This window comes from Helicoverpa zea, chromosome 8 (assembly GCF_022581195.2).
Source record: "Helicoverpa zea isolate HzStark_Cry1AcR chromosome 8, ilHelZeax1.1, whole genome shotgun sequence".
In the NCBI taxonomy this organism is placed as follows: Eukaryota; Metazoa; Arthropoda; class Insecta; order Lepidoptera; family Noctuidae; genus Helicoverpa; species Helicoverpa zea.
This window is the reverse complement of record NC_061459.1, coordinates 4,822,209-4,849,668: the sequence shown is the minus strand read 5'-3', so window position 1 is coordinate 4,849,668 and position 27,460 is coordinate 4,822,209. Positions and strand designations below refer to the sequence as shown.

General features: G+C 36.5%; 1 protein-coding gene across 3 annotated transcripts in view; it reads right to left on the bottom strand.

Moving 5' to 3' along the window:
* Nucleotides 1-4,027: 4,027 nt before the first annotated feature.
* LOC124632690 (roundabout homolog 1-like) overlaps nt 4,028-27,460 on the bottom strand; it is a 57,135-nt gene continuing 33,702 nt past the window's right edge. For all 3 annotated transcript variants that reach the window (XM_047167632.1, XM_047167633.1, XM_047167631.1), the window contains 10 exons: nt 19,976-20,117; nt 11,231-11,560; nt 10,672-10,825; nt 9,057-9,187; nt 8,621-8,893; nt 7,205-8,521; nt 6,788-7,121; nt 6,508-6,680; nt 5,529-5,875; nt 4,028-5,328 (listed from right to left, as the gene is read on the bottom strand). In XM_047167632.1, the coding sequence (XP_047023588.1) occupies nt 4,747-5,328; nt 5,529-5,875; nt 6,508-6,680; nt 6,788-7,121; nt 7,205-8,521; nt 8,621-8,893; nt 9,057-9,187; nt 10,672-10,825; nt 11,231-11,560; nt 19,976-20,030 (3,696 nt within the window). In that variant the 5' untranslated portion in view covers nt 20,031-20,117 and the 3' untranslated portion in view covers nt 4,028-4,746. The remainder of the gene's footprint in view (nt 5,329-5,528; nt 5,876-6,507; nt 6,681-6,787; nt 7,122-7,204; nt 8,522-8,620; nt 8,894-9,056; nt 9,188-10,671; nt 10,826-11,230; nt 11,561-19,975; nt 20,118-27,460) is intronic.

Below are 27,460 nucleotides of genomic sequence, written 5' to 3'. Positions count from 1 at the left end.
TAATTGAGTCGTTTTAAGTGCGTTTTAACGTAATTTCAGTTTGAGTGTGTGAAGTCAGATATTATTGGTGAATAATTTTATAGTAGTGAATTTCATTCGAAGAAATGGAGAGGATTCAATTTTAACTCATAATTCAATGCATTACAGAAAACCCGAAATTCAGTTTCGCAATTGAAATTCCAATCTGCAATCTGAAACTCCACGAAATACAACAGCTACTAGCCCACAAATCACTTCAGCTGACGCAGTCTAGATTTCAGAAAATATGGAGCAGAAACACAATAGAAAAATGCGCACTAGTGTATTCCACGGCCATATATTCTCGAGTATTCTCGAGCCCTCGCCATGATCAGTTAACTTTTAAAGCTCATTAAAATAGATGGTTCATTCGAAACGTGTAAATTTTCAGGCTGGCGGAAAATTAAAATGGCACCCGGGGCGTAGCACACACCGGCGGGATACCTATTGTACTGTGGGTATGAAAGTAGAACGAAAGAGAAAAACTTCGCGTGTTTTCATACGTTTACTTTACTGTAAAAACTTTATCGGTTCGAGTTGGACGGATTTCGTTCCGTTGTTTGAATGTTTGCAAACTGTGTGTCGGGTTGTGTCTTTTGGGAAATTGTGATGCTTATGTGGTTCTGCACGATCAAATCAATATCCTTTTATCTACTGGACACAATAAAAGTTGATCGTAAATACAATCTTAATGCCATAAGTTATGTAAGTAATAAACAATAGAAAGACTTGATATTACATAGCTTTTTAAATTTTTTATGTTGGTTATATACAACCGCTACTATGACATAGAACAACTACTATGTTGTAGTAGGTAGCTGTTATACACCAAACAAGCTTAATTAAAATCAAATTCAACGACAGCAGCTTACAATACAAATCAACACATCAATACAATGTAAGCGCCCCACACTACAAGACAAAGCGGAATCCAATCGGCATGTGTATTAATGTATGTGAGCTATCTGCCTTGCGCAGACGAGGCAACTGGCCGCAAGCCTGCTAAATACCAATAATGCGAGCATACTTAGGAAGAGTGCACGACAGAGATTCGCGGCCATAAATTGAATGAGCCATCCAACAATACGCGCTCATGTTTGGCCCGATTTAAATTCTCATTCATACGTAATGCTTTTGTTGGCTACCATTGAATTTAATTAATGGCAGTTAGATAAGGTTCGCAATGATGGCTTTTGACCGCGGGTTTGCTGGCACAGAAGTGATATTTTTAATCATGTTTGAGTGTCATGTGGACGGTGACGCGTGAGCGCTTTTGTCAAAGCCGAATGTGTTTTTAAGTCGAATTAATGAGGTTTTTTTTGTTTTTGAAAGTGACATTATCTGGTTATAATGTGCACGCAGTCATTTAATTAAGTGCAGGTAATACGGTATTACGAGAATATTAATTACTTTTTTACCCGTGTCACCTCCAAATTAATGAATTTCGAAATCTGAAATACACTGTGCACTCATTTGAATCGATGTTTTAAAAATGTATCGAAACACAATCGACTCGATTAAATTGTCGTTTTGTCTGCGAATGACAGTTGGACTATTACCACACCGGAAAAGTTTTATCCTGTAGACCGCTAACGGTCTAAACTTCTTTCAAAACTTTATTTAAACGAGTTTTTATAGAATAATAGTTGGTCACCAAACAAACTTTTAAGCAAATGCAGTTCAATCACTATTACTCGCACAGCTTCGTTGTTAGTGGTTGAATCTGCCGTATTGACATTGATCTGTCTAATTAGACCGAAAAGGTAGGTACAGCTAACATACCGCAGCCGAGGCGTAATATGTGAACGCCCCTAGAAAAAATTAGCGAATTATTCTGACCAATTAAGTTATTGACGTAGGTGCAGCTATCGCAAAAAGGTGCATCCAAACTAATATTGTTCACCATTACTTTCTATTAATAACGCCTTGTTTATTTTTAGGGTAATATTCTCAACATCAGATTATTACGATACCTAACTACATAGTATTACTTACTTCAGGCTTCAATCTATTGACTTTATGTGCCCATAGTTGCTTAATTTACATCTGAAAGGATTTCCAGGGTTACCCTATTTAGGTATTTTGAGTTCAGTCTTTTGGGTAGCTATCATACATCGTCTTCAACAGTGAGGAATAAAATAAAATGCAATATTATTAGTATTTAAATTATTTTATTAAAAATAGGTATCCAAAGACTAATACAAAAATTAAAATCCATCAAGTTTACAATAATTATTGTGTTGCCATCTATTTCAATGAATGGTCGTATCATATCGCACATAAAAATAGGCCTTTGGGCTTGTTACAATGTTTTTCTTTTGTTATTTTAGTACTACTTCATAAATAGACACCTTGCTGTTTTGTTTTAATGCATTCGTAATTTAAAAGTCTCTCTACACATTACGTTTGTTGACTATCTAAATAAAACCTATATTTTTGCGTCAAGTGCGTTCGTTCAATGTACAAACTGGTGCATTTTGCACGCATTTTTTTTGCGATACGCAAAGGAAATAAAATGGGAGGCATACAAACGTAAATGTGTAGTTAAACCTTTATGACGTTGCATAAATATTGTTTTACGATTTGATTTAGATATTACGAACATAATATTTTGCGATCTCTTTTTTAATTTGCGATTTTATTTAATAAAAGAAATGTTTTTAGTCTGCTTGAATAAACAATAAATGTGGCTTTTTTAATGTAGTTTTGAATAACAAACATGTTTTTAATTTTAATATTATTACGTGAAATGCCTATTGCTCTGATATTTTTGAATAGAGTGCGAGAATAGGAACTACCAAGAATTCTGTTAAGAACCTGCAGTCTAACACCTACGTTATATGAATTTGCTGTACATAGCAAGGCAAGGTATCTAAATAAGGGTGAGGACACAAGATCGCGAATATCGAAAAGCAACATTATGAGATTCTATACGTGATGTAGTGAAACCTTATTATCACAACCGCACAACAGCTCTTATCGAATGATTCTGCCGCTCCATTATAGACTACAAAACAGTCAAAATATAAGCAAATAAGTGGCTAACTTCAAAACGGCAAAGTTATTTGACGAAAGCGGTTTGCCGTCTAGATGCCAAAGTGGAAAAAATTCGGACAAATGCAGATTTTAATATAGGTACTGTCCTTTGCCCAGACTGGTATGTAGGTTGCTGTAGCATTTTAAGATGCGCCTACAGTCTACAGTATAACGTTCATTGAAATGAAAACACGTGAAGTTTCATGATGAACTTTCTTTGAAGAATTCTATAAACGTTTCTCATTTAGATTAATGTCTCTGGCATTCGGTTTTGTCACCGCAACTCGCGATCTTGTGATCTCAGCCCAAAATAGTTTCTTTAACAGTCCACAGAATAAAACAACAGTTGATACATTCATTACGAAGTGAGGAAGGCGAGTCAACTCCATTTTACATTATTTATTTATTTACAAAATGAAGGACTAATTTTATTAACATGTTAGAGTAATTTCGTTTTTTTTTTCTCAGATATGGAAGCGTCCTAATAATAATAACATTCTTTAACTATTACATGACTAAAATACATTTGATATGCAATACAAGTCGTGCTATTTAATATTATAACAAGTGGCTATATAAACTCATATCACATGATCTTACGTAGATTATAATTTTAGTTTTGTAAAAGCTTCATTTGAATTTTATCTCACAACTCCAATGTTACTTTATATTATTTAGCTATGATCTCTACATATGGCACATGAAATAAACTAAATAATAATACTAATTAAATACAGATTAATAGAACTATAGTTCGGCCATTCAGAGAATGCGTTCCTGACACGTCGCGATTGAACTGACGACGTAACTTTGCAATGGCGTTGCAGTTACGATAAAAATATTTTTGCTGGTTGTTTACCGTTTTAACAATTGAGGAGCATTAAAACAACATTATTATATCAATAATCAATGAATGTAGTTACGTCGTCAGTTCAATCGCGACGTGTCAGGAACGCATTCTCTGAATGGCCGAACTATAATAATATAACTTTATTATTCGAATAAATTATTGTTATCTAAATGCAGTACCGAAACAAAACACTATCGTTCAAGTTTCAAATCTATTAGTATTATTATTTACAATGCTATGAATCATTGAATAAGGTTATTTTACTTCAAATTATTGCCAAGCGTTAATTTGTTGTTTCTATTTTAATTCTTTACACTTACACTAATGATATAGGATTACAAATTCGTTTATTGATATTCAGACGGATATATCAATTGAATTTCCAATTCCAATAATAACATTGTAAACATTTATCAGAATTGATTAACTTCACCAAGTTTAGTTACTTCAAGAACATTCGTATTTGTTAAATTATTATTTACAATATTTACAATACTCTATAGATACAAAGACTAGGAATAGTTTGAAAATATATTATTAAAAAAAACATCAAATAAATCACTGTCAGTTATTGTGCGCTGTTAAATAGGCCATACAGTTTTCAAATCACATATTTTATAGGCCTTTTCAGTCCGCAGGACCAAGGATCCAAAACAAAGTCACTCACTGTCACATTTCCACTTTGAAAAGAACAAACGAATCACGATTCTTTACACGAGTATACTGCAACTGTACAACGTGAGGAAGAACTGCGATCTTAGTGACGTCACTACACTATTAGGAAAGATATCGGTCTATACGTCCGTTTGGCACAGGTCGACGAAAACCGGCAAGGCGTGATACTACCGCGTTACAGAGTCAACGCGGGGGTGAGGCGCTGGAGGGGGATGGGTGGGGGCTAGGCTAGGCTTGGCACCTGTCAGCCCCTGCCCCTGTCTGAATGACGTCAGTCTGGCCAGCGTTCGCGTCGCATCGTTGTCAAAATTAGGCCTTTCGTACTGATGCTGTGGTCTCTGCCGCTGCGGCTGCATCGCTTGCAACTCGTCATAACCACCGTCTTCTGGATAATTCTCCTCGTCAGTCTCCTCTTCACCAAATGCTCTATACGTCGATTCCGTTTCGGAATTTTTCCTAGAACTAATCCCATAAGTGCGACCTATTAGGGACTGTGTGGCGTCAGTCTTTGAGTTTTTATCACCTTTTCTATCATCTAGGCTCTGATTGTATCTTATTTGAGCCTTCTGAGTCTTCTCTAAGGAAGGCAAGTCGTAAAACTTGAGGACGTTTGGATGACCTTGGAAGTATTTTTCACTGTACACATTCCTATTATAGTAGCCTCCATTGCTGGCTGGATACATTTCCTCTTCAGGGGCGTATCGATTGTCGAATGAATCAACATTCTTCCCAGTTGGTGGAAACCAGCCCTGTTGAAAATAAAAACTATTTTAATTCCTGCAAAGCATCGAACATTTTTGTGTCGATTGCCTGATATTAATTACATCCCAAACAATTAATTCAATGCAGCTTGAAGCTACAGTTGAGTGAATAAATTAAATAGCTCAAATTCAAGTTGGCAGAGCATCAAATTTTCGAAATCGAGAACATTATATAATTGGACACTTACCAATGAACTCACACATTGCCTGGTATTGGCAACTAAAGTAACCGAGGCGTACGCCGCCGGTGAAGTTGCAGTTTTACTTGTGTTCCATTCATTTGCATTCGCTCGAGAAGACGTCACTTCAGCATATTCAGGTAATTGGTGAGTAACTTTGTCGTATTCTGAGTTGGCTTTCTCTTTGCCCTGATTCGTTTGAGTACCGGACATGCATAATCCCGGTTGATTCTCCATCCACAACAGTGACTCAGTTTTTGTCACCGTGTTCTTGTTGTAACAACTGCTGAGCGGATGAGACAAAGACACGGCCGCTTTTATGTTCATTTGAGTCACTAAGCTCGTTCCGTTGGAATCTAAAACAACATCTCCAATTAGGCATACCACGGATTTCCTTCATTGTAATACCATTTGACAACCATTTCATAAACCGAATGCAAATGATCTCGTTTACTGAATACTTAAAAGATGTAAAACGCAATATAAAACAAACAAAGCGGGGGAAATTGGCTTAAAGGTAACTGGGTGAGTCAACAAACGAATCGCCTGGAGAAAACAAAATAGAAAACATTTACATTTACTGGGTCTTTATTTCTCGGATTTGTATCATTCCTTTGTACCCCGAACGTGAATGCAAAGTGAAAGAGATCCACTGCGCTCACGAGAGGGCTCGCGCTACCTTTCAACTCGAAAGTAATCTAGCTCCCCTCCCTTACCGTCGCATGGCAAAGCCTCCATCAAACAAACGCTCGGCGCCCTGCACCACCCCACGACACCCGAGGAATGTTTTTAATTTTGAAATTCTGATGCTGATTCCTTGGAAAAAATAGCGATTCGAGATAAGCTGAATAACTGTTTATTTTCGAGTTAGCATCGTCAGTTGTTTTATGTGAAAGCGACGTGCTCGACACAATCAAAGGTTTATATCCGAAGCGTTCATTAAAATCGTTGTTGTGTGGGGTGGTGCACTCTATGAACTAACACTTACCATAAATGTTAGGGAGAGCAGACTTTTTGGCGAAAATGTTGTGCTTCCGCACGTAAATAATGCCGCCAATCACAATTATTTTGAACAGAACAATCGCTCCAATCAAAAAGTAAAACCATGTTTCCATAACAAAGTCCCCAGCCACTATAGACACCTCCCCATTTATCGGGTATCTGAAATAAAATAAATATGTCAGGACCGTCCGTCCGATGTTACATGTAATGACATTTCATTTGCGATTATTATATTTCTGCGGATTTTATTTGGGATATGCAATTACCTGGATAAAGGGTCGAGTCCAACGGAGCGAGAATCGATATTTAAATATACTTTTTGGCTGAATGGGCCGAGCCCGACGATAGTTTCGGCGGCAATTTGGACCGAATAGCTGACACCTGACGTCAAATTAGTCATAATTAGACTAGTGGCTTGATGAACGGTCGTGTTGATGGCCACCATGGATTTGTTCGCAGGTATGTCCAGCCAATTAACCAGCACGTTGTAACCAGTAATAATTCCGTTTTGCAAATGGGCCTCCGGAGGGGACCATTTTAAATGAACGGTTGTAGTATTTAAAATTAACATTTCTATGTTAATTGGTGGACCGTCGGGAACTGCAAGAAAAAAAATACGTTAGTCATATTATGTAGACGCCAAAAGACGTTGAATGAAAATAATAAATAATCTGGATATTTACCATCATCCAAAGTTTGAGCAACTCTGGAATTTGAGGGCTTCCCCTCAAACCTCTTATAGAATGGTATGAGGAAAAACTCGTATTTCGTATATTTTCGCAAAGACGTTATTTCATATCCCGAGACATCGTTGGAATGCAAAATAGTTTTCATTTCATATTCGGTCGTTATATTGTCTAGGGGTCTGAAATAAATGAATAAACCTTCCAAGTAGTAAAAATTCAGTATTTCCCACATGAGTTTTATAGTTTTCGAGTCAATCGGTGTAGCTTCAATCAGTTCTACAATGTTGTCGGTTAGAATATTGTTTCTGAATTCAGTATTATTTGAAAATACTCCGGTTTCCCATAAAGAGTTTGCATCGTCACCAATCGTTACAGCGTCGGATACCGGGCTTGGACCCGACAGCCCGTGGGAATTTTCCGTCCGAACTATGAACATATAAGTGACTCCGGGTACTAAAGATTTTGCTACGAATTGTGTATGATGGACCCGCCTCGCCAATACTACCCAACCTCTCGAATTCCTCGGAGTGCTATTCCCGGATAAAGTTTCTCTAGAAAATACTTCTACTTGATATCCGAGTATAGATGATGAGCCAATCTTGTTATTCTGATTCCACGTTATAGTGACGCTCGTTTCTGTAACGTTGTATATTAGGGGTTTTGTTGGTGGTCCGGGTAGAGACGACACATCGGCAGCTCGAAAAAAATGAATATTCGGATTAATCGGGCTATCGACAAGCAACACGCCACTCCACACATATTTCCCATGATGCGAGGACGCGACACACGTATAAGTACCGCTGTCTGTTTTGTCCAAATCCTTCAATATGAGAGTGCCGTCATTAGTAACATTCCTTCTATGATTTTGTATTAATGCTTCCCCTTCGAAATACCAGGCGATGATTGGTTCAGGTGTGCCGACTGCTGTACAGGGGAAAACTGCCATCGATTTTATAGGTAACGTTTGGTTAGAGGGCCCGTTTGTTATGATTGGCGGTGGGCGGTCATCGTCTGACGTCACGGTTAGTTTCCCTCTGACAAACGAACTGCCAGCGAAGTTTACCGCCGAACAAACTATCGTGTTTCCACTTTCATTTTTATTTGTGTCGTTGATTGTTAGTACAGTTACCCCATCTAGTACTGTGGTAGCGTGGTATTTGCCTCTGGATGTACCGGGGAAGATGATAGTTCTGTTGCCTTCTATGCTCCAGAACATAGTTGGTTCGGGTCTGCCTGTAGCCGAACATGTGAATGTGGCCATTGTCCCGGTTTCTACATTCACCGAATTGGGTCTTAGAGTTATTGAAGGCGGATCTAAAAAACACAAATTATTATTAATTAATTAAATTAAAATTACCTAAAAAAGTTTAGCAAAAAGGTAGATACATCAAACATTTCAATCTGAGTACTAACCATAAACAGTCAAGTACCCGCTAGCGCTCACAGCGCCAACAGAATTATCAGCTTCACAAGCGTATTCTCCCTCGTCCCCTAGAATAACGTTGTCGAGTCTGAGGCTTCTGTCGTCAAGAACTTTGACGCGGCCGAGTGGCATGTTTCCACCTCCAGCGGTCCTTCGCCACAGCACGTCCGGGAGGGGGTCCCCCCCCACTCGGCACTGGAATGTGACGCTGCCTCCAGTCTGCGCCACCACGTCCTCCGGGCCCGTGATTAAGTACGGCTTAACTGTGCAGTGAGAAATGTCTCGCTGAATTACATGACAAAAGAGGTGTTCGCGAGAAATGGCTCACAAATGTCGAGTCGCAAACAGAAATTACCGAGTTATGAATTGAATTCAACAAATCTTCGCTAGTTGCGAATTCGAGGTACGAAATGAATTGTAACTCACTGTGTATTCGGAGCATTGCTATGGCCGATTCCCTCGTTCCCGCCGCATTCCTCGCGATACATTGATATCTTCCGGCGTCGGTTTGCCTAGCGTCTTGTATTACGAGATTGCCACCGTCGACTAAATGCATCCTGGGGTAATAAAATATCATAAGCGTTGAAAGTAAACAATTGTTCTAATATTAATAATGAAGCTTTTTATTCCTTCGAACAAAGTGCATAGTAACAAAGTCATTCAAATATGGGGCGGAATATTTCAATGGGAAATTAACATTTAATAAAGGGTCCGGTGAGTCAGAACTATTGAGATTTTTACTTGATTGCTTGTCGAGCTCTTCAAATATCCCCTTCTTTTATAACTTTGATGTACCTCCCTCTCCGCGTACTGCTGTTAATTATTTTTATGCTCCACCATACGTAACTGCGCGCCCTCAAGATGTGACGCTCATAAAAATTCATAGAGAGCCAACTGAAAATTGGCAATATAACTTTTGAGCGAGATTCAATTCACCGTGTTAAGGTTTATGTCATTTCGTTTAAACGAGTTTAAACTTACGTATTAGTTACACGACGTCATCCTAAGAGTGATATCGAGAGATAATTGTCGAGTAATTTTATTTATCTCATTTAGTTTACGACGCATTTAAGAATATTCACAAACTATTGATACAAAGCGAAATAAAAGTATCTATAAACCCTATAAATAAATGGAAAAATCATTGTCTGAAGATCTTAATCAGGTCTCCAAAGGCTCTATAAATATTCCCAGACAGTTAATTGTGACCATTACAAAGTCGCGCTCGTAAAAGATTGTTCGCTCCCGTGGCTAAGATACGCATAAATTAGTACCTAGTTTGATTGCCCGTAAACATTATTAAGTAATAAAAATGGATTGTCAATGTTCATTAATTGTTTTTGAATTTTTATGTTTCTATTTGCTCACATTTTATTGTATTATCTTTCATATCGCAGTTCTCGTATCTTTATGAAGTGAATTACTAAGACATTTTTTGTCTTTAGAGTCACTTTTCTTTATAATCATTTTAATTAATCAGTGAGTTTTGGGCTACAAATCCCTATTATTTTTTTGACTTGAACCTTCTTTAGACACAGTCTCGAAATCCTCGAAGTAACATTAAAATCTCACTCGTACATTAGTCCTCCATTTACTACTTACTCCATGCCAATGAACACGGTAGAAGGTATGAAGATATCCGATATCAAACGACTGTTCGAGTAGCTATTCAAGACTATCATGTTCCTACCATCCCACTCCGGTATGAGCGCTTGCTACCCTCGAATTTGCTTCAAACTACCCTTTATCACGGACGCCGTAACTTCGGATAACATGTTCTTTTAAGGGTAAGTTTGAAATTGCTTGTAATGTTCGTTCGGTTGGTTTCAGAAGGTGGAGTTTTACTTCGATCGGCATTCTTGATCTAGGTACTAAAGAGGGTAATGTGCACTATGTTTTGGACTAGTTATTTTATGATTGTTTCAAAATAAGTTTTTATTATTTAAAGCTAGGTATATGACCGATGGATGTACCTTTTTAACAAAAAAATAAACTGAAATCCAAACTAGAAGATTTTGAAAAAGAATGTTAAACTACCAACCTAGAGTCGCCATCAAAATGCAGCATCTGTCCGTTTTTCTTCCAGTAGACGGTAGGTTCTGGTGACCCTCGTGGTGGAGAGCATTCCAGTATCACAGTTTCTCCTTGCGCCGATTGAGTCGACACTGGTTCCAGTCTGAACTCCTCGCGAAGAACTAGAGAAAAATATTTCGTCATTATATAGTTAGTATTCTAGGTTATTTTTTTGTAATATCGTATTGACTATTCCTTAGCATCGAATAACTTATCTGATAAGATATAAATTTAACTATAGATTTTTTTTTATATTTTTCTCCCGATGCGAAAGGTCCACATCGCCTTCGAACAAAAAAGGTCAACGGCGACCCATATTTGCACTTTACATGGCTTAGCGAATGCGCAATCATGTGGATAAGTACGGTAATCACACGAGCGAATGACCATCTAAACTGAGGTTAAAAGTTCATGCTCCTACTTTTTTAAACCGTTTGCTCCACTTACAAATCAAGATTAAACTGTTACCCATGCAAGAAGAAAGCAGCAATCAGCACAATTACTAAATTACTGAATAATTAACTTACCAGCAACATGCAAAGTTGCGTTTCTACTCCTTGCTGTTCCGTAAGGATTGGTGGCTTCACACCAGTACACGCCAGCGTCGGAGTGAGCTCTTCCATGAGTGGTTCTGAGGAAGAACAGTCCTCCAGCAGGGAGCAAGCTTCTGTGGGTGTCTGAGACTACGAGGACGCCCCCCTTGTACCATCGTATGGTGGGAGAGGGGGAGCCACCAGCGCGGCAGTTGAGGGTCGCAGGCTGGTGACGCGCGACCGTGACGTCAATAGGCTGTTCTATGATGTAGGGTGCTTCTCCCGTGCTGACGTAGTCATCGCTCATCCCACCGTTGACTGGACCTGATGACAACAATGAAGGTTTTAAAGCTGGATGTAATAACAAAATTAGTAGATTATTAAGCCGAGTCTGGAATGGTATTGCAAAAAAATACCAGATTCTTTTGTCTGAGGGCAAACATTAGCACACTACTTCTGCGTCACAACGACCCTAACAATATAAATTACTGTGTAAACACTTATATTCAAGTGTTTATGCAGTAGCGTGTTAGGCCAGCGCCATGAAAGGCGACGTTCGATCCCACCCACTGCAATTTCTCACCAACACACAAGCTTTATTTTAAAATTTTGCCTAACAAAAGCCCTTTCCGACCTAAGTTTTATTTTAATAATAGGTGGAGTATGTCATTTGCAGTTACTCTAAAGCGTCGCACAATAATAATGAGCTATAAACACAGGCTTGCCCATAGCTGAGGGTCCCCCTAGGATGCTGTGCCCCGAGACCCTACTATTTTACTCTGTTTACAACGAACGCGCAGATGTTAGTTTTTGACACTCGAATTGATGTATGTCTATTGTTACTACGCGCTATTGTGACGTAGAAAAAATCGACGAAAAAAATATTCGATTCGGTGTCCGATTTTAGCAAAATGAACCTTCATAATCGATATGCGAGTCGATTTCATTGGCGATGTTGTATTTTGCGAAGGAAATCAATAGGGATTATGCTTTTGTGTGTCGTAATTGTGTTTATTTATTCACGTGTCCCAGAGTTGTGCATGCGGTACGATACAAGGGCTAATCTATAATTGAATCTCCATTCGATTTGCTATCTATGCATTTGTGTGGATAGCCCTATTTTTACGTATTTTGGGAAAGTATTTGGTGGCCCAATTACGTAAAAATAATAATATGTATCTTAGTAAAAAAGGACAACACAATGCATGTATTGCTTAAAATTAATAGTAGTAAACAATATAACACTATCTTGAATGGAGAAAACCTTCAATAATTATTTCTTTCTTTTCTCTATAACAGCATGACGTATTTAGACATGTTTAGCTTTTACATAATACAATCCCCAAAGTTGAGACCCTTCAGAAACTCTCAAAAAGTTGGAAAAAAAACTGTCGTTGTGAACAGTGGATGGTGACAAAAATAATGGGTGGTTCGCGTGTTTGCATTCTTTTATGAAGTTTCTTTTACAACAGACTAGTAAACTATTTTCTTAAATAATATTATTATGTTTACCTATAATATCAAAAACAAATAATAAGACATGAATATTAACAATTTAAGGAAGCATGTTCGATCATTGTATTTGGACAAAACAGGACCGCTACTATGAAGAAGCTACACTTGGGTTACTTATCAAAATAATCATCAGAAAACATAAAATAAATACATTATCCACAAATGAGCTAAAATCCAACCAAAGAACTCCTTTAAAAGGTGGTTTATAAAAAACATCGACCCATAGCACCCAAGAGTCACCATATGAATGGATATAGAGCAAAAAATATTGACCATAGACGACCATAGACCGTCAGTGACGGCTATAAATTAGGTGTCGCCATCGTAAAGAACACAGATATGATACGGTTCACTCCGTAGATAGTAGTGCGTGGCCATAGAAGAAGCGGGAGCGATTTTTGGTCGCACGCAGGCTGTTTCCAATCGGTCTTTTTGGACATCAATGGGTGAGTATATAATCAGCAGTGGACGTTGTATAGTTACATACTTCAGATATACATAGGCTACTTTTGACACATGTTCATGTTTTTCAAAAAGAGCTAATCAATAAGTTGGCGATGGTGTAAATGAAAAACTGACAGAAAATAGAAAAGAAAAAATAGCTAATTAAACAGTTGTGAAACAATACTTTACTCTAAGTATGATACAATTCTCCACAGACGAAGATCGATAGTTTCAAAAATCGCTGATTTCCTAGCCCCACATTCCTGAACGTGCAGAGATAAAAATAAGATTTAGCAGATTGCGAGTAACATAAAATATTGTTTATGTTTATCGCGCATAAAACTAACTTTATCGCTTAGTTGTGCGTTAGAACTCTGCGTATGTAGGTATCGATCATTAGATATATTACACTCGATGTATCGATATATCCTTCCTCAGGTTTATGTTTAGGACGTAAAGTTTTATGATACGATGTCAATATTGATGTATTTTAAAACTGTATGATGCTTTTTACCTAATATCGGTTTTAGTTTCTCCCTTATTTGTATGTATGTGTTAAGGCTACAGAGAAAACAAAACTTGCCCAAGTAGGAACGCTGTTTTCAATTTCTCTAAATTAAATCAAATGCATCGTTACTTCGGCTCGTAACAAATAAGTGTTGCTACTCAAAATTATGATATTTATGTCGCAGGGAACACGCCAACGCCGGCGGGAGTGACTTCACAACTCACACGCGAGTAGTTACGCGCTATTGTTCAAGCATCTTTGTTAAAAAAAAGTTCGCGAGGGTGATTCGTGTCCCCTACTAATTTACTACAGGCACATGTCGACACGCGTCGCAAAAGAAAAGTAAATTTAAAAAATCGGTTATAGAGACATGGCTTTCGCATTTAAGGTGAGCGACACGCGGCCAACCAACTCCAAACCGTTGCAAGTCCGTTTGAACTGATCCGTTAATGTTTTTTGTCGGTTCGAAATTGATAGCTCTCGTATTGCCTCGAACTAATAAACTTTAGAACATACTATTGCACTCAGTTCAATCGATCTGGGTTTATAGATATATAAACTAACGCCACTTTTGATATGGTACACTGATATTCCAATAAAGCTGTCAGTGGGCTCGTTATATCATCAAAGCCATAAAATCCCTTTGATCGTGTGCAGTTAAATTTATTTACGCAGAAAAAATCACATTGCTTCATGTAATTACGTAATTACAGACTGAGTGAACATTTGAAATGTCCATAACTGCCAGAACTGTCACCCCTAGTAACTTGATAGCCGTTTGAATTTCGAATATCTAATTCTAATGGCAGTGATTGGCTCCCTTAGGAGGTAATCATGATTTTTCGAACGAACACGTGTTCAATTTTGGAACCCTTTGCAATATGAAGCGCTAGTCGTTATTAGTTGCCAGTACGTTCGCGACATTACAACTGACTGCACGTACGTAATTAGTGCGAAATTAAAACATATTTTTCGAACGAGTCCTGGCTTTTGTTCTATCCCCCCGGGGCAACGCTCTATGAAGTTGTTATCGCAAATGTTGTCACGCGTCTAATTAGTTTAATCATGCTGTTTTTTATATAACGAGTTCGATGTAACAATAATAATTGACGCTGAACATCCTCCGAGCCTTTTTCCCAATCATGTTGGGGTCGGCTTCCAGTCTATCCGGATTCAGCTGAGTACCAGTGCTTTACAAGAAGCGACTGCCTATCTGACCTCCTCAACCCAGTTACCCGGGCAACCCGATACCCCTTGGTTAGACTGGTGTCAGACTTACTGGCTTCTGACTACCCGTAACGACTGCCAAGGATGTTCAATGACAGCCGGGACCTACAGTTTAACGTGCCATCCGAAACACAGTCAATGGTGTCTAAGATATACTTAGAAAGTACATACAAACTTAGAAAAGTTGCATTGGTACTTGCCTGACCTGGGATCGAACCCGCGCCCTCATACTTGAGAGGTTGGTCCTTTACCCACTAGGCCACCACGACTTTTTTTTTTGAAATGCTGAAATAAAAAAATATATAATTCAAAAGCATCTAAATAGCAGAATAACATTAGTTATCACTTTATCTAGAAAATTCAATATAAAAAATATACAGTGTAGGTAAGTCTACCATAAAATTCCCGACCCGCTCAAAAATTGTAACAATAAACACCATTATCTAACTTTAGTGTTTTATTGGTAGCATTTTGACACATTCAACATAACACGAACACGTGAAACTGATGCCTTGACGATTCCTACTAAATGAACTATACTCACAAACGGCCCAACGACACGCTTAATGAAATAACACTTATATTTTATGGCGCAAAAAAGCAAGAACATGTGCTAAGAATTAGCTCGACGGATGGCCGGATTACTGAAATGTGTTTTTCGTGAGTTACCATGTTTGTCTTGTAAGGCGGTCTAATGCACGAAGGGACAAATTGTTGACACAGTGTCATCTTTCTTAGGGACCGATACCTGGCTGGAACTGGGGCAGCTAGCCGTGTAATAAACAACACCGAATTTCTCAAATGCAAAACGCTGTCCTGCAAAATTGAACCTTATTACGTAGTCCTAAGGTTGTGAAATGTATGATTGATTGTAAAGTTTGTTTGGTTTCGCAAGGTGTAGCCATTTGACAGCGTGTTTACGGAAATGCGTCGGCGACAGTCGCGTCGTCTCAAAAGGAACGGTTTGTTGTTATGTCAGATCGGCGCGTGGGCAGATGGAATAACAGATTTTGATACTACACAAAAAGTTGTTAGAGTTTCGATTTGCTGTTGAATTTTCTTGTATTGCTGTGTTGAGACTCCTACAGATACTTTTATTTTAAAGTATAAGACTCTATAAAAAACTCGATTAGACATGTTTTGTCCTATTCTAGGAGAAAGTTTTAAATACTCAGGAACCTATGTACGTACATGCAACGCTTAATAAATGAAGGGGATAGAGCAACTACTCAAATATAAAGTAGATTGATTACAGAGAGAGATCACTATACTAAGTAGGTAAAACTATAATCCAAACACCAAAAACAGACCGTCTCTTAGAGGACAATAAAAAAAGTTGTACCTATAAGACAACTTCCAAGTCGGCTCAAATAGAAGCCTAAACATAATACAAAATCGGAAGCCATTACTCTTAGAACCAGGTACTTCGTCCAAAAAATACAAAAAGGTAGTTTGCAGACTTAAAGTTATCTGATCTTCGAAACAAAAAAGTTCTCGAAAGCCGCTCCTTGCTTACTGATTAGTTAGCGAACGACTATATTTAGAAAAGAGATAAGAATCGGCTGCGAATTTTTCAAAAACAACGCTTTTTATTTTTGTTACGTAATCTCTCTTTAAAAAAGATTTAGATAATGTAAAAGAAGAATATCTGACTAGAACAAACTAAATTGATTCAAGACAAGGTTCGGTACTAATAAAATATTCGTCAATGTCTTTCTTCATGAAAAGATTGAATACGAAATTAGTGTCTACGAAACAATGATTCAATTCTATTTATGAAAAATAGCCGTTCAAGGCAATATCAATAGTTCCAATTTCGGTCATAACTTCACGAACAAAGCACCATTTAGACTGATTTACATCATGCCTATAAAAATGGTACTCAGTTCTAGAACTTTATGAAAAAATGTAGTTTTATTAGGGGTCGCACACACGTGTCAATGTTCATAAACGTCATACCTTTGTTTGGGCTAGTGGCGTTTGGGATACCGACCGATTTTCAAATATCGAACAATGATGTTCACTAAACGAACAAGCCCTTTGTATTCTAGCTACATTTTTTTTCTGTTGCCAGTGTTAGCACTGTTTTTAGGTTTTAAAGCCAATTTTTCTTGATGCGCAATCATTGTTCGAACTCCACTTTAACTATTTCCGATACTTACAACAATTTTTATGATTTTATACAAGCTAATCTAATTCACGGTATACTTTGCAAAAAATGCAAAAAATGCCCTTGCAAAATACTTTTGGATAATAAAAAATAAAAGGTCTGTCACATATCCCTTTGTACCCGGATAAAGCTTGAACGTGTATTTTTACTCCATAACGTAATTTTCCCATAACCCCATCGACGGAAGCTATTGAACACAGAAAACTCCATTAAAACTCCACCAATTTTAGGCGATCCATAAACAACAAATGGATTTTTTATAAAGTAAATCGGGCCACAGATTATTTTGTGTATGAAACTAGAAGGTCCGAACTACAATGAAACCTTGTCTATGACCGCTGTAACTATATGTCTAGACGTGAAAAAAATCATGTATCCTATAAATAGCTATAAAAAGCCTCTATGCTGGCTATTTATAGATAAGTAGTGTGTAGATAGACATTTACAATAGGTGACTGTGAAAAACTGAAAACGTTTATTAATGATCACATTTCAGAATTATTTTTAGTCCTATCATATCATGAGTGTTTAATATCTAAAAATAAAGGTTTTAATATTAGATCTTTATAGATTCGGAAGGCAAATGTTGATAGACTCGGAACTTAGCTGTGCTAACAATGTTCATAAAAAATAGCAGAGTACAAAAAATACTATAAATCATCATTTTGATACGCTTTCAATGCATGTTAAAGTTTTTTCACCGTATATTGTTGTTAAGCGTTAGTTACAAAAGATGGGCTTCATACAACATTAGCTTAACTTCTTTACGCTTTGATGGGCAAATTCTGTCCTGCTTTGAAGTTCTGTAGGGTAGTGGAGAAACCCTGCTGTGATTCTAGTGTAGTTTAAAAAAAATGCTGTGATAATGTGATCAATGAAAGTGTTTTTTTTTTAGTTTTGATGTTGATAGTTCGATAGATAAATTATATACCTAATACCAGTATCCTATGAATGGTTAATATTTATTAATTTAAATAAATGTACAAAAAATGGTACATTGGTAGACTTATTGCAAAGAGCATTCTGTACCAGTCAACCATCGGCTTGTGTCTATAAAAGTCTTGAATATGTTATTGCCAGATTATCCAACAATGAAATAAGATAAACATTTTTATTTCAATGCAATCTACAACCCCCAATTGTACTTGAAGACTGATATTATTTCATGTGTTAGCTGTATATAAAATCTTTTTTTATATTTATTGACCAAAACGGCATTAATTCTTAAAATCAACTTGGACAATGACCAGATACGGCATCAAACCGCCATAGACTATAAAATACGCGACAGACAGATGCGGCACACACATGTGTTTTGTTAAACTAATGAGATTTGTCAATAAGTTACGCTTCCCGCTTACCATTAGTCCCGGGAGTATCATTTACTTACTGTGTTTATTTTGTAAAACACGATTTTTACCGCTTTGAAACAGTGGTCGTTTTTATTGAGTGTAAAATGGTTTTTTGGGTTTTTTATTGGGTAACGTATATGAAGTTGAATTTAGGGTTGTTACTCTTCCATTTTAAGCCAAAAATAGAATCATAGGAATATCTTCTGAAACCAACTATTCCTAATTAAGTATCGGTTATAAAATCTTAAATACCTGCATCTACCTATTTCACAAAATCGATAGAATCAAGAATCAAATTATGTTTGATTTTTAGTAAGTCAAATATCTATATGCATACCCGAGAAAACTAATGCAAATGCAAAAGAAAACTAAAAAATGCAATTATATTTTTTACAAACAAACATTTACAACCCTAATTTGTCAAGCCAATTAAACAAATAAACAACAAAATTATCCAAAAGAATAAGCAAAGTCAAGGTTCAACAGTAATAGCTGGCCTTGGTCCCATGGGGTTGCGATCCCCATACATTCAGTGCCTTGCGGTACCATCTAAGATTTGTGGCAATACGGCCACCGAAATAACCGTGTCAACGATTCTATTGGCTTTATTTATCACGGTGCGGAATTAGGGCCGCTTTGAACAGAAGTCAAATTTAGAATAGAGACAAATTGCTGGCCTAATTGTCTCTCTCGTTTTTCTTGCTAAATGGGGAAATATTTATTTGGAACTTGCTTTCGTTCGTCTTTCATTGTATGACATCTACTTAAGAGGGCAGACTGTAGACTAAGCAGTCAACCGATACTTAGTTGAGCCGATGGTTGGCTTTTTTTAAGAAAATCTTGATTCTAATCAAAGCTTTGAGTCGCCCAATACTGGCTGAAAACCTAATAAAAAACTAATCTTTGTAATGTGTGTATTACCATTCATCTTCATACTTATTTATGATCCCAAACAAACTATCGGCCTACTTAAAGTTTACAGTGTGCTCTTAGGCAACTATACAGTAAAATATTAAGATAAATAGGTTAGGAAGTGCTAAGTAGCTTTTAGTTGCTTTTAGCTGTGTCCAATATATGGAACTGGGACATCGTGGACTACAGTCGGACAATAGTGCAGCTTCGCCTACGTGACGATTATCATGCTAAGGACCACTTAAATCAAAGTGAGCAATGACTTCTTCTTGTACCTAGGAAGTTGCTTTCGATTTTACATTTTGTATTGAATAAGTTGAGTATTACGTCATTTGAGGAGAAATTTTCTTCCACAGGAGAGGTAGAACGTGCTATTTATGGACTTGATTTTGTCCAAAATATTTTGTCGATAACCGTATACTGTATTTTACATGAACTAAATATACGAGTTTGTAAAAATTGTTCGGTAATGAGACGCACCTGGCAGATGCTTATCTATATGTCTAGTCGTGATCTGCTACAGACTGTGTTGAATGTATTGTATTATTTTAGTTATTTTAATGAAGAATCAAAAAACTTAGGCTTGTATAGAAGTTTAACTTAAGTCTTACCTGAGCAGAAGCATATCAGTCCAAGTAAAGACGTCACCACGGCGAAGGTATCCATGGTGGCTGGCCACTACCACATCTTCAGCTTAACGAGTGATGTTCCTGGACGAAGGGTTTCTTTAACATTTTCTTGCTTTTCTATCATCTGGAACAAAGAAAATGCTTATGTTACAGTTAATTATTACCTATATAATTTTAGTCTGTTAAACTAAATATAATTTTGACTTAACACTAACTTAATTTAAGATACTTTAAGCGTTGACAATACTTTAATCACTACAAGTACACTTCATTACATTGACGAGTACGCTGTAAATTCAAATTAACTGTACTTCACCTAAATTAAACTACCCCTTAGAAATTACTACATTTTTTGCCCCAAAATAAACACCTTTATTTTCATTCAAATATCCGCTGTAATTGTATTAAGTTCATCAATTTAGGGTCTTTTCGTAATTTAGTTTAGTTACACGTTGGATTTCAGAAAACCCTTGCTTCCTTTATTAAATAATATTACGAGATAAGAGGACCCGTGGGTCTGTCCGTTGTAAATTTAAGGAAAGAATGGTTGCGCCTATGTTTCTATTCTCCTTATTATGTGGGTCATAAGTATCTGCTACAAAAGGTATAACTGGGTAAAATGCTGTGTCTTACTCGTTACCTTTTTAATATGTTTTCTGTCTGCATATTTATAAGTTCGATACTGCATATTGATTGACATACAAATATTGGAGACAACGTAAAAAATATACATGCTCTTATACTAAAAAAAAAAGATAACTATCTTGCAAAGCCTGGTTCAATTGGCAATTTTTAGGGTTCCGTACCTCAAAAGGAAAAAACGGAACCCTTATAGGATCACTTTGTTGTCCGTCTGTCTGTCTGTCTGTCTGTCTGTCTGTCTGTCTGTCTGTCTGTCTGTCTGTCTGTCTGTCTGTCTGTCAAGACCCTTTATCTCAAGAACGCGTGGACGTATCAAGCTGAAATTCACATGAAGTACTCAGGTCTATTGTCCCTTTAAGCTGTGAAAATATCAAACTTCTAAGCCAAGCCAATCAAAAGATACAGCCGATTATGTCGATATTTTCAACAAATTTTCGGCACTCGCAAAGGAATCAAAACCTACAGGATACTTCCCGTAAACTCAGAGTCTTGAAATTTGGCATGAAGTATTGTCATATAATGCAAATATAGGAAAAATTACGAAAATCTCATTTTTTCAGTTATATAATGTTAAAAAAAATATTTTAATAAAATGAAACTTACTACCTTATTTCTCACGAACGAATAAAGGTATCAAATTGAAATTTATACCAAATACCTAGGTCTATTGTCCCTTTAGGCAGTGAAAAAATCAAACATCTAAGTTAACGCGATCAAAAGATACAGCAGTTATACCGACACCTTGGACGAATTTCCGTCACACGCTAGGGAATCAAAACCTACAAGGTACTTCCCGTGAACTCAGAATCTTGAAATTCGGCAAGAAGCAACGTTATATAGTACAGATAAAGGAAAAATTGCGAAAATGATAAATTTGAAGTTACATAAAATATTAAAATATTATCAAATCAAATCAAATATTTTCCTCATTTTAATGGGGAATTTAAACGACCAAGTTTGACGGATTTGAGAAATCATCTCTTTCTAGTAAAAGAGTATACTCGTCGTTTATTTCCATTGTCATTCGGTCAGGATCTGATGATGGAAATCCTGAGAAATCGAGGGCAACTATCAGAAATTGTAGGCATGCATAGGATTAAAACTTGATTCTCAGATGTATGTCTGGTGATACTATCAAACAGTGAAGGTTTAGAGCTTTCTTGATGATGGAGACGTGAGAAAGTCGAGAGAACTCCTCAACGGTATGATTTAGTAACGTCGTGTTTGGGCTTATATTATTCGTATTGACGAGAACTTTTCACAAAAGTTAAAAATAAAAACTTTTTACAAAAAAAAAAACAACTTCTAAAATCAACAAGAAAACTGTTTATATGCATCGGTCTAGATCTCGGTGCTAAAATAAATATAATGCATCCTCTAGACACCGACTTCTAGACCGATGCACCTAACATCTTTTTAATTTCTTTCTTGCTTTTGTTTTCTTGTTGCTTTTTAGGGTTCCGTACCTCAAAAGGAAAAAACGGAACCCTTATAGGATCACTTTGTTGTCCGTCTGTCTGTCTGTCTGTCTGTCTGTCTGTCTGTCTGTCTGTCTGTCTGTCAAGACCCTTTATCTCAAGAACGCGTGGACGTATCAAGCTGAAATTCACATGAAGTACTCAGGTCTATTGTCCCTTTAAGCTGTGAAAATATCAAACTTCTAAGCCAAGCCAATCAAAAGATACAGCCGATTATGTCGATATTTTCAACAAATTTTCGACACTCGCAAAGGAATCAAAACCTACAGGATACTTCCCGTAAACTCAGAGTCTTGAAATTTGGCATGAAGTATTGTCATATAATGCAAATATAGGAAAAATTACGAAAATCTCATTTTTTCAGTTATATAATGTTAAAAAAAATATTTTAATAAAATGAAACTTACTACCTTATTTCTCACGAACGAATAAAGGTATCAAATTGAAATTTATACCAAATACCTAGGTCTATTGTCCCTTTAGGCAGTGAAAAAATCAAACATCTAAGTTAACGCGATCAAAAGATACAGCAGTTATACCGACACCTTGGACGAATTTCCGTCACACGCTAGGGAATCAAAACCTACAAGGTACTTCCCGTGAACTCAGAATCTTGAAATTCGGCAAGAAGCAACGTTATATAGTACAGATAAAGGAAAAAATGCGAAAATGATAAATTTGAAGTTACATAAAATATTAAAATATTATCAAATCAAATCAAATATTTTCCTCATTTTAATGGGGAATTTAAACGACCAAGTTTGACGGATTTGAGAAATCATTTCTTTTTAGTAAAAGAGTATACTCGTCGTTTATTTCCATTGTCATTCGGTCAGGATCTGATGATGGAAATCCTGAGAAATCGAGGGCAACTATCAGAAATTGTAGGCATGCATAGGATTAAAACTTGATTCTCAGATGTATGTCTGGTGATACTATCAAACAGTGAAGGTTTAGAGCTTTCTTGATGATGGAGACGTGAGAAAGTCGAGAGAACTCCTCAACGGTATGATTTAGTAACGTCGTGTTTGGGCTTATATTATTCGTATTGACGAGAACTTTTCACAAAAGTTAAAAATAAAAACTTTTTACAAAAAAAAAAAAACAACTTCTAAAATCATCAAGAAAACTGTTTATATGCATCGGTCTAGATCTCGGTGCTAAAATAAATATAATGCATCCTCTAGACACCGACTTCTAGACCGATGCACCTAACATCTTTTTAATTTCTTTCTTGCTTTTGTTTTCTTGTTGCTTTTTTATATGTTTGAAGTTGGATTTGTTTGTAAAATGCTACAAAATAAAATAAAGCCGACTTTATAAAACAAAGAAAGGGACAGAATTACACTTTTGTCAAGGCTCTAGAAACATAAAGCCAGCAGCCCCGAATCCTACTCTCTAGCAGTCGTTGTTACAATTCGACAGTTACAAGTCGTCAGGCAGTTTCGAAAAAAACCTGAAACTGGGGCTCGTTAGGTGATTAATCCCTCAAAAATAAAAGATCCCATTAGTAGTGAATTCTCATCACCTAAAATAAAATAAGCTCCAACACAAGGTTACGTTATAAATTGTAAAGGAGTTCCCATAACTATATCTGATCTTTGCTATCGATCCCACAATGGCAGTCAAACCTATCTATGTGGAAAGTTGCGGCTGGCGCGAGACTCGCTTTTTATCTATACAGGATTTGTACGGAACCCTCGGTGCGCGAGTCCGACTCGCACTTGGCCGGTTTATTTGAATACTTCTAGCTAATTATCTGGCTAATTATAAAATCACACAGATTTTCTATTAATGTTTTTTTATTATCATAATTCTCATTTCATTAAATCTTAATTCAAACGGTGTCAGCAGACAACAAAAACCATTCACTAAATCAAATTCAACCACAGCAATCTGCCAATTGGTGGTTCAAAGTTCATTTACATCTGAAATTCTAAATCCAAAACACAACTTTAAGGGATTGAGCAACCACATCTGTGTCAAGTACCACTGGGCCTTCATAATAATATAATTTATACAAACAAAATAAAGAGTTACTGGCGACATTTCCCCTTGCAGCAATGTAAACAACTTCATATTATTTATTTGGATTTATCAACTGTAAACAGCCGTCAAGAAAGATTTGGGACTCTTAAATCAGTTTTGAATGACTGGCTGGAAGTATTTTGTGAGTCATGCTGTAAAATATACGTGGGACTGGGAGACTCTTAAATAATAAAAAAAATATAAATAAATGCTTATTGTTTTGAGTTGAAAATTATCGCCATAAAGAGCTGTGTAAGGTAATGAAAGCAGAAGTTAGGCTCCAAGCTCAAATACTGTTTTTTTTTTCACGACTTTTCCTGGTGTAATATTAATTTTAATCATATTTGTTTTTTGATTGATTATAAGAGGTCACGAATCACACGAAAAATTAAACAGTTTTCATTTTGTAACACTAAAGTCAGCTACCAGAAAATAAACATAACATTTCAACACATGTAGTTATTAAAACTGACTGTGATCAAAAACTTTATTAATATCAATGTTTATAAACATTTAATCTCGATCATCATCCATGTTACAGCATGTAATTCGTTCAATAACTGTCTTGAAGTTCTGACGACGCGCGGTTCGGGAAAATGTGTCATGTTTATAAATTTCACGAAAAGAGTTACCGGCCACAAGTCGGAAGACATTAAAAATAATGATTTTTATTAATTTTGTTTCACCTACTTTTGAAACGTTAAGCAACGTTTAGCGAAGTTTTGTTTATTTTAAATGGATGTTTATTTTGAAAATTTATTGGGGAATATGTTAGATGTTGCGTCTGATGTGACAAATTAGTGCAATATCAAGAGTTATTAATGTACGCTGCATGATACAGGCGGAATCTGTCTACAAATAAATAAATGAAAGCACAAAATTATTTGAAATCGGCGTTATTTGACTTCGTAAAATAAATAAATGCTATCATGATTTTTATTGCATTATTTCAGGAAAGAACTTAGTCCACATAGCTAACATTTTTCCAAAGATTACCAGAAAATCCGTTCGCACTATGACTTGACATCCTTCAAGTCATGTGTCAGAAAACATATACCAAGGTTTACTGGTAAATACAGACAAGACACGTAAAAGTACGCCAGTCATTTGTCATCCACGTCTCGGCGTAAGCCGCTGTGGATGAAATGTGGAGCAAGTGACAACTGGTGTGTAGATTTTAAGACCTGATATTACAATATTATCACGTATATAACTTTCATTTATTACGAGAAGGACATTTATAAGGAAATATTACATGATTTATCTTTAACTAGCTTTTGCCCGCGACTTCTTTCGCGTGGAATAGTAACTTCCGGTAGGTTTGACCAATAGGTGGCGCTATATGTCCGGAATAAATTTTATTTTTATATTTTTTTGTAATAAAAACTATCCTATGTCCTTTATCAAGTTTCAAACTATATCTGTACCAAATTTCACACAAATCGATTCAGTAGTTTAGGCGTGAAGAAAAGACAGACAGACAGACAGACAGACAGACAGAAAGACAGACAGACAGAGTTACTTTCTCATTTATAATATTAGTTAGGATTAGGATAGTTAGTATTAAATGGCCATAAAATTCCCGATCAAAAATAGATTAAATTGCCAAGCAAACCCACCGAATACTCATAGTTAACACAAACTACTAAATCAACCCTTCAAATAATCTGTGTTGTACGTAACCACTTACGTACGTAAACACTTTGAACCACTCCAAAATCTCGTCGAACTTCCAAAGCAATTTCATGATTGACAAGGATGTATCAATTAAAACTGACAGTCTCTCCATTGATCCAATAATATTGATATGTCTGATTGGTAACAAATATCCAATACTCGTGTTTAAGTGAAAAGCTGTGTGTTGATACTTAGTTTTCAGGCAAAGGATTGTATACTTTATGTAAGAAGTGGTAGGGTTGATTTTGGGTTGTGAGCGTCGAGAGTATTCGATTATGTTCTGCGGGTACCTAGTAATATGTTAAGGAAGGATTAAATTTTATTTGGCGTTTTTTGTTGTTAGGAAAGAAAATAAATAAAACTGCTTACTTTATTTTTATTTGTTCAGCAGTGTTTCAAAATATGAAAAAAAACCGCAGTAGCTCAAAGCTTAAATAAAATGACAGCTTAATCTTGAAATCTTTCATGAAAAATAAGTACCTAAGTGTTTATTGATTGGTAATGTAAATTGATAATATGGAAAATAAAACTATTTTTTTTTCAATATAAATAGCAAACCTAACCAACTGCTTCTACTACACTATGATACTACTAGTATACAATGTATCCTCCGAGCCTTTTTTCCCAAACTATGTTGGGGTCGGCTTCCAGTCTAAACGGATGTAGCTGAGTACTAGTGCTTTACAAGGAGCGACTGCCCTGCCTGACCTCCTCAACCCAGTTACCCGGGCAACCCAATACCCCTTGGTTAGACTGGTGTCAGACTTACTGGCTTCTGACTACCCGTAACGACTGCCAAGGATGTTCTATGACAGCCGGGACCTACAGTTTAACGTGCCATCCGAAACACAGTCATTGGTGTCTAAGATATACTTAGAAAGTACATACAAACTTAGAAAAGTTGCATTGGTACTTGCCTGACCTGGAATCGAACCCGCGCCCTCATACTCGAGAGGTTGGTTCTTTGCCCACTAGGCCACCACGACTTCCCCACTAGGCCACCACGACTTCCCCACTAGGCCACCACGACTTCCCCACTAGGCCACCACGACTTCTAGTACTACTAGTATACAATGTGTGTAGACTACTAGTATACAATGTATGACCCTGATTTAACTTTTGACTGGTTCAAATTAGTTTATCTGAACTGAAGTGCTCTTGACAACTTCCGTGGCGGGTAACATCCACTTATTGGCTACATGATTTCATATTATATCGAATTAAATTGGTAATATATTGTTTGATCGGATGAGTATGGGAAATATTTAGGTACTTGAGATTTAAGGAATGTTTGGTTAGGTGAGTTACTGGCTCGTAAAATTGGTTAGTGTTTTAAGACCTTATATTAACTGAGACTAAAAACTGAAAGAGATTTATTCAGGATTTTTTGTTTAAAAATAAGAATGAATAAGCAATAATTTCGTTATATATTGGTATATTTCTGAGAATGGTCTACTAAATGATTTCTGTCACTACATTTAGAACAGTTATGAAACAAATAACACAAAGTAAGGAGCACTTTGACTTGAACCTTTTGACCTCGGCCTCTGAAATTGAGACCATTGCCAGGTATAAATAACGTTTCTAGGAAATTGTGTCTTAAGAAACAGAAACATATTCCTATTTTATCTTTTTACTTATT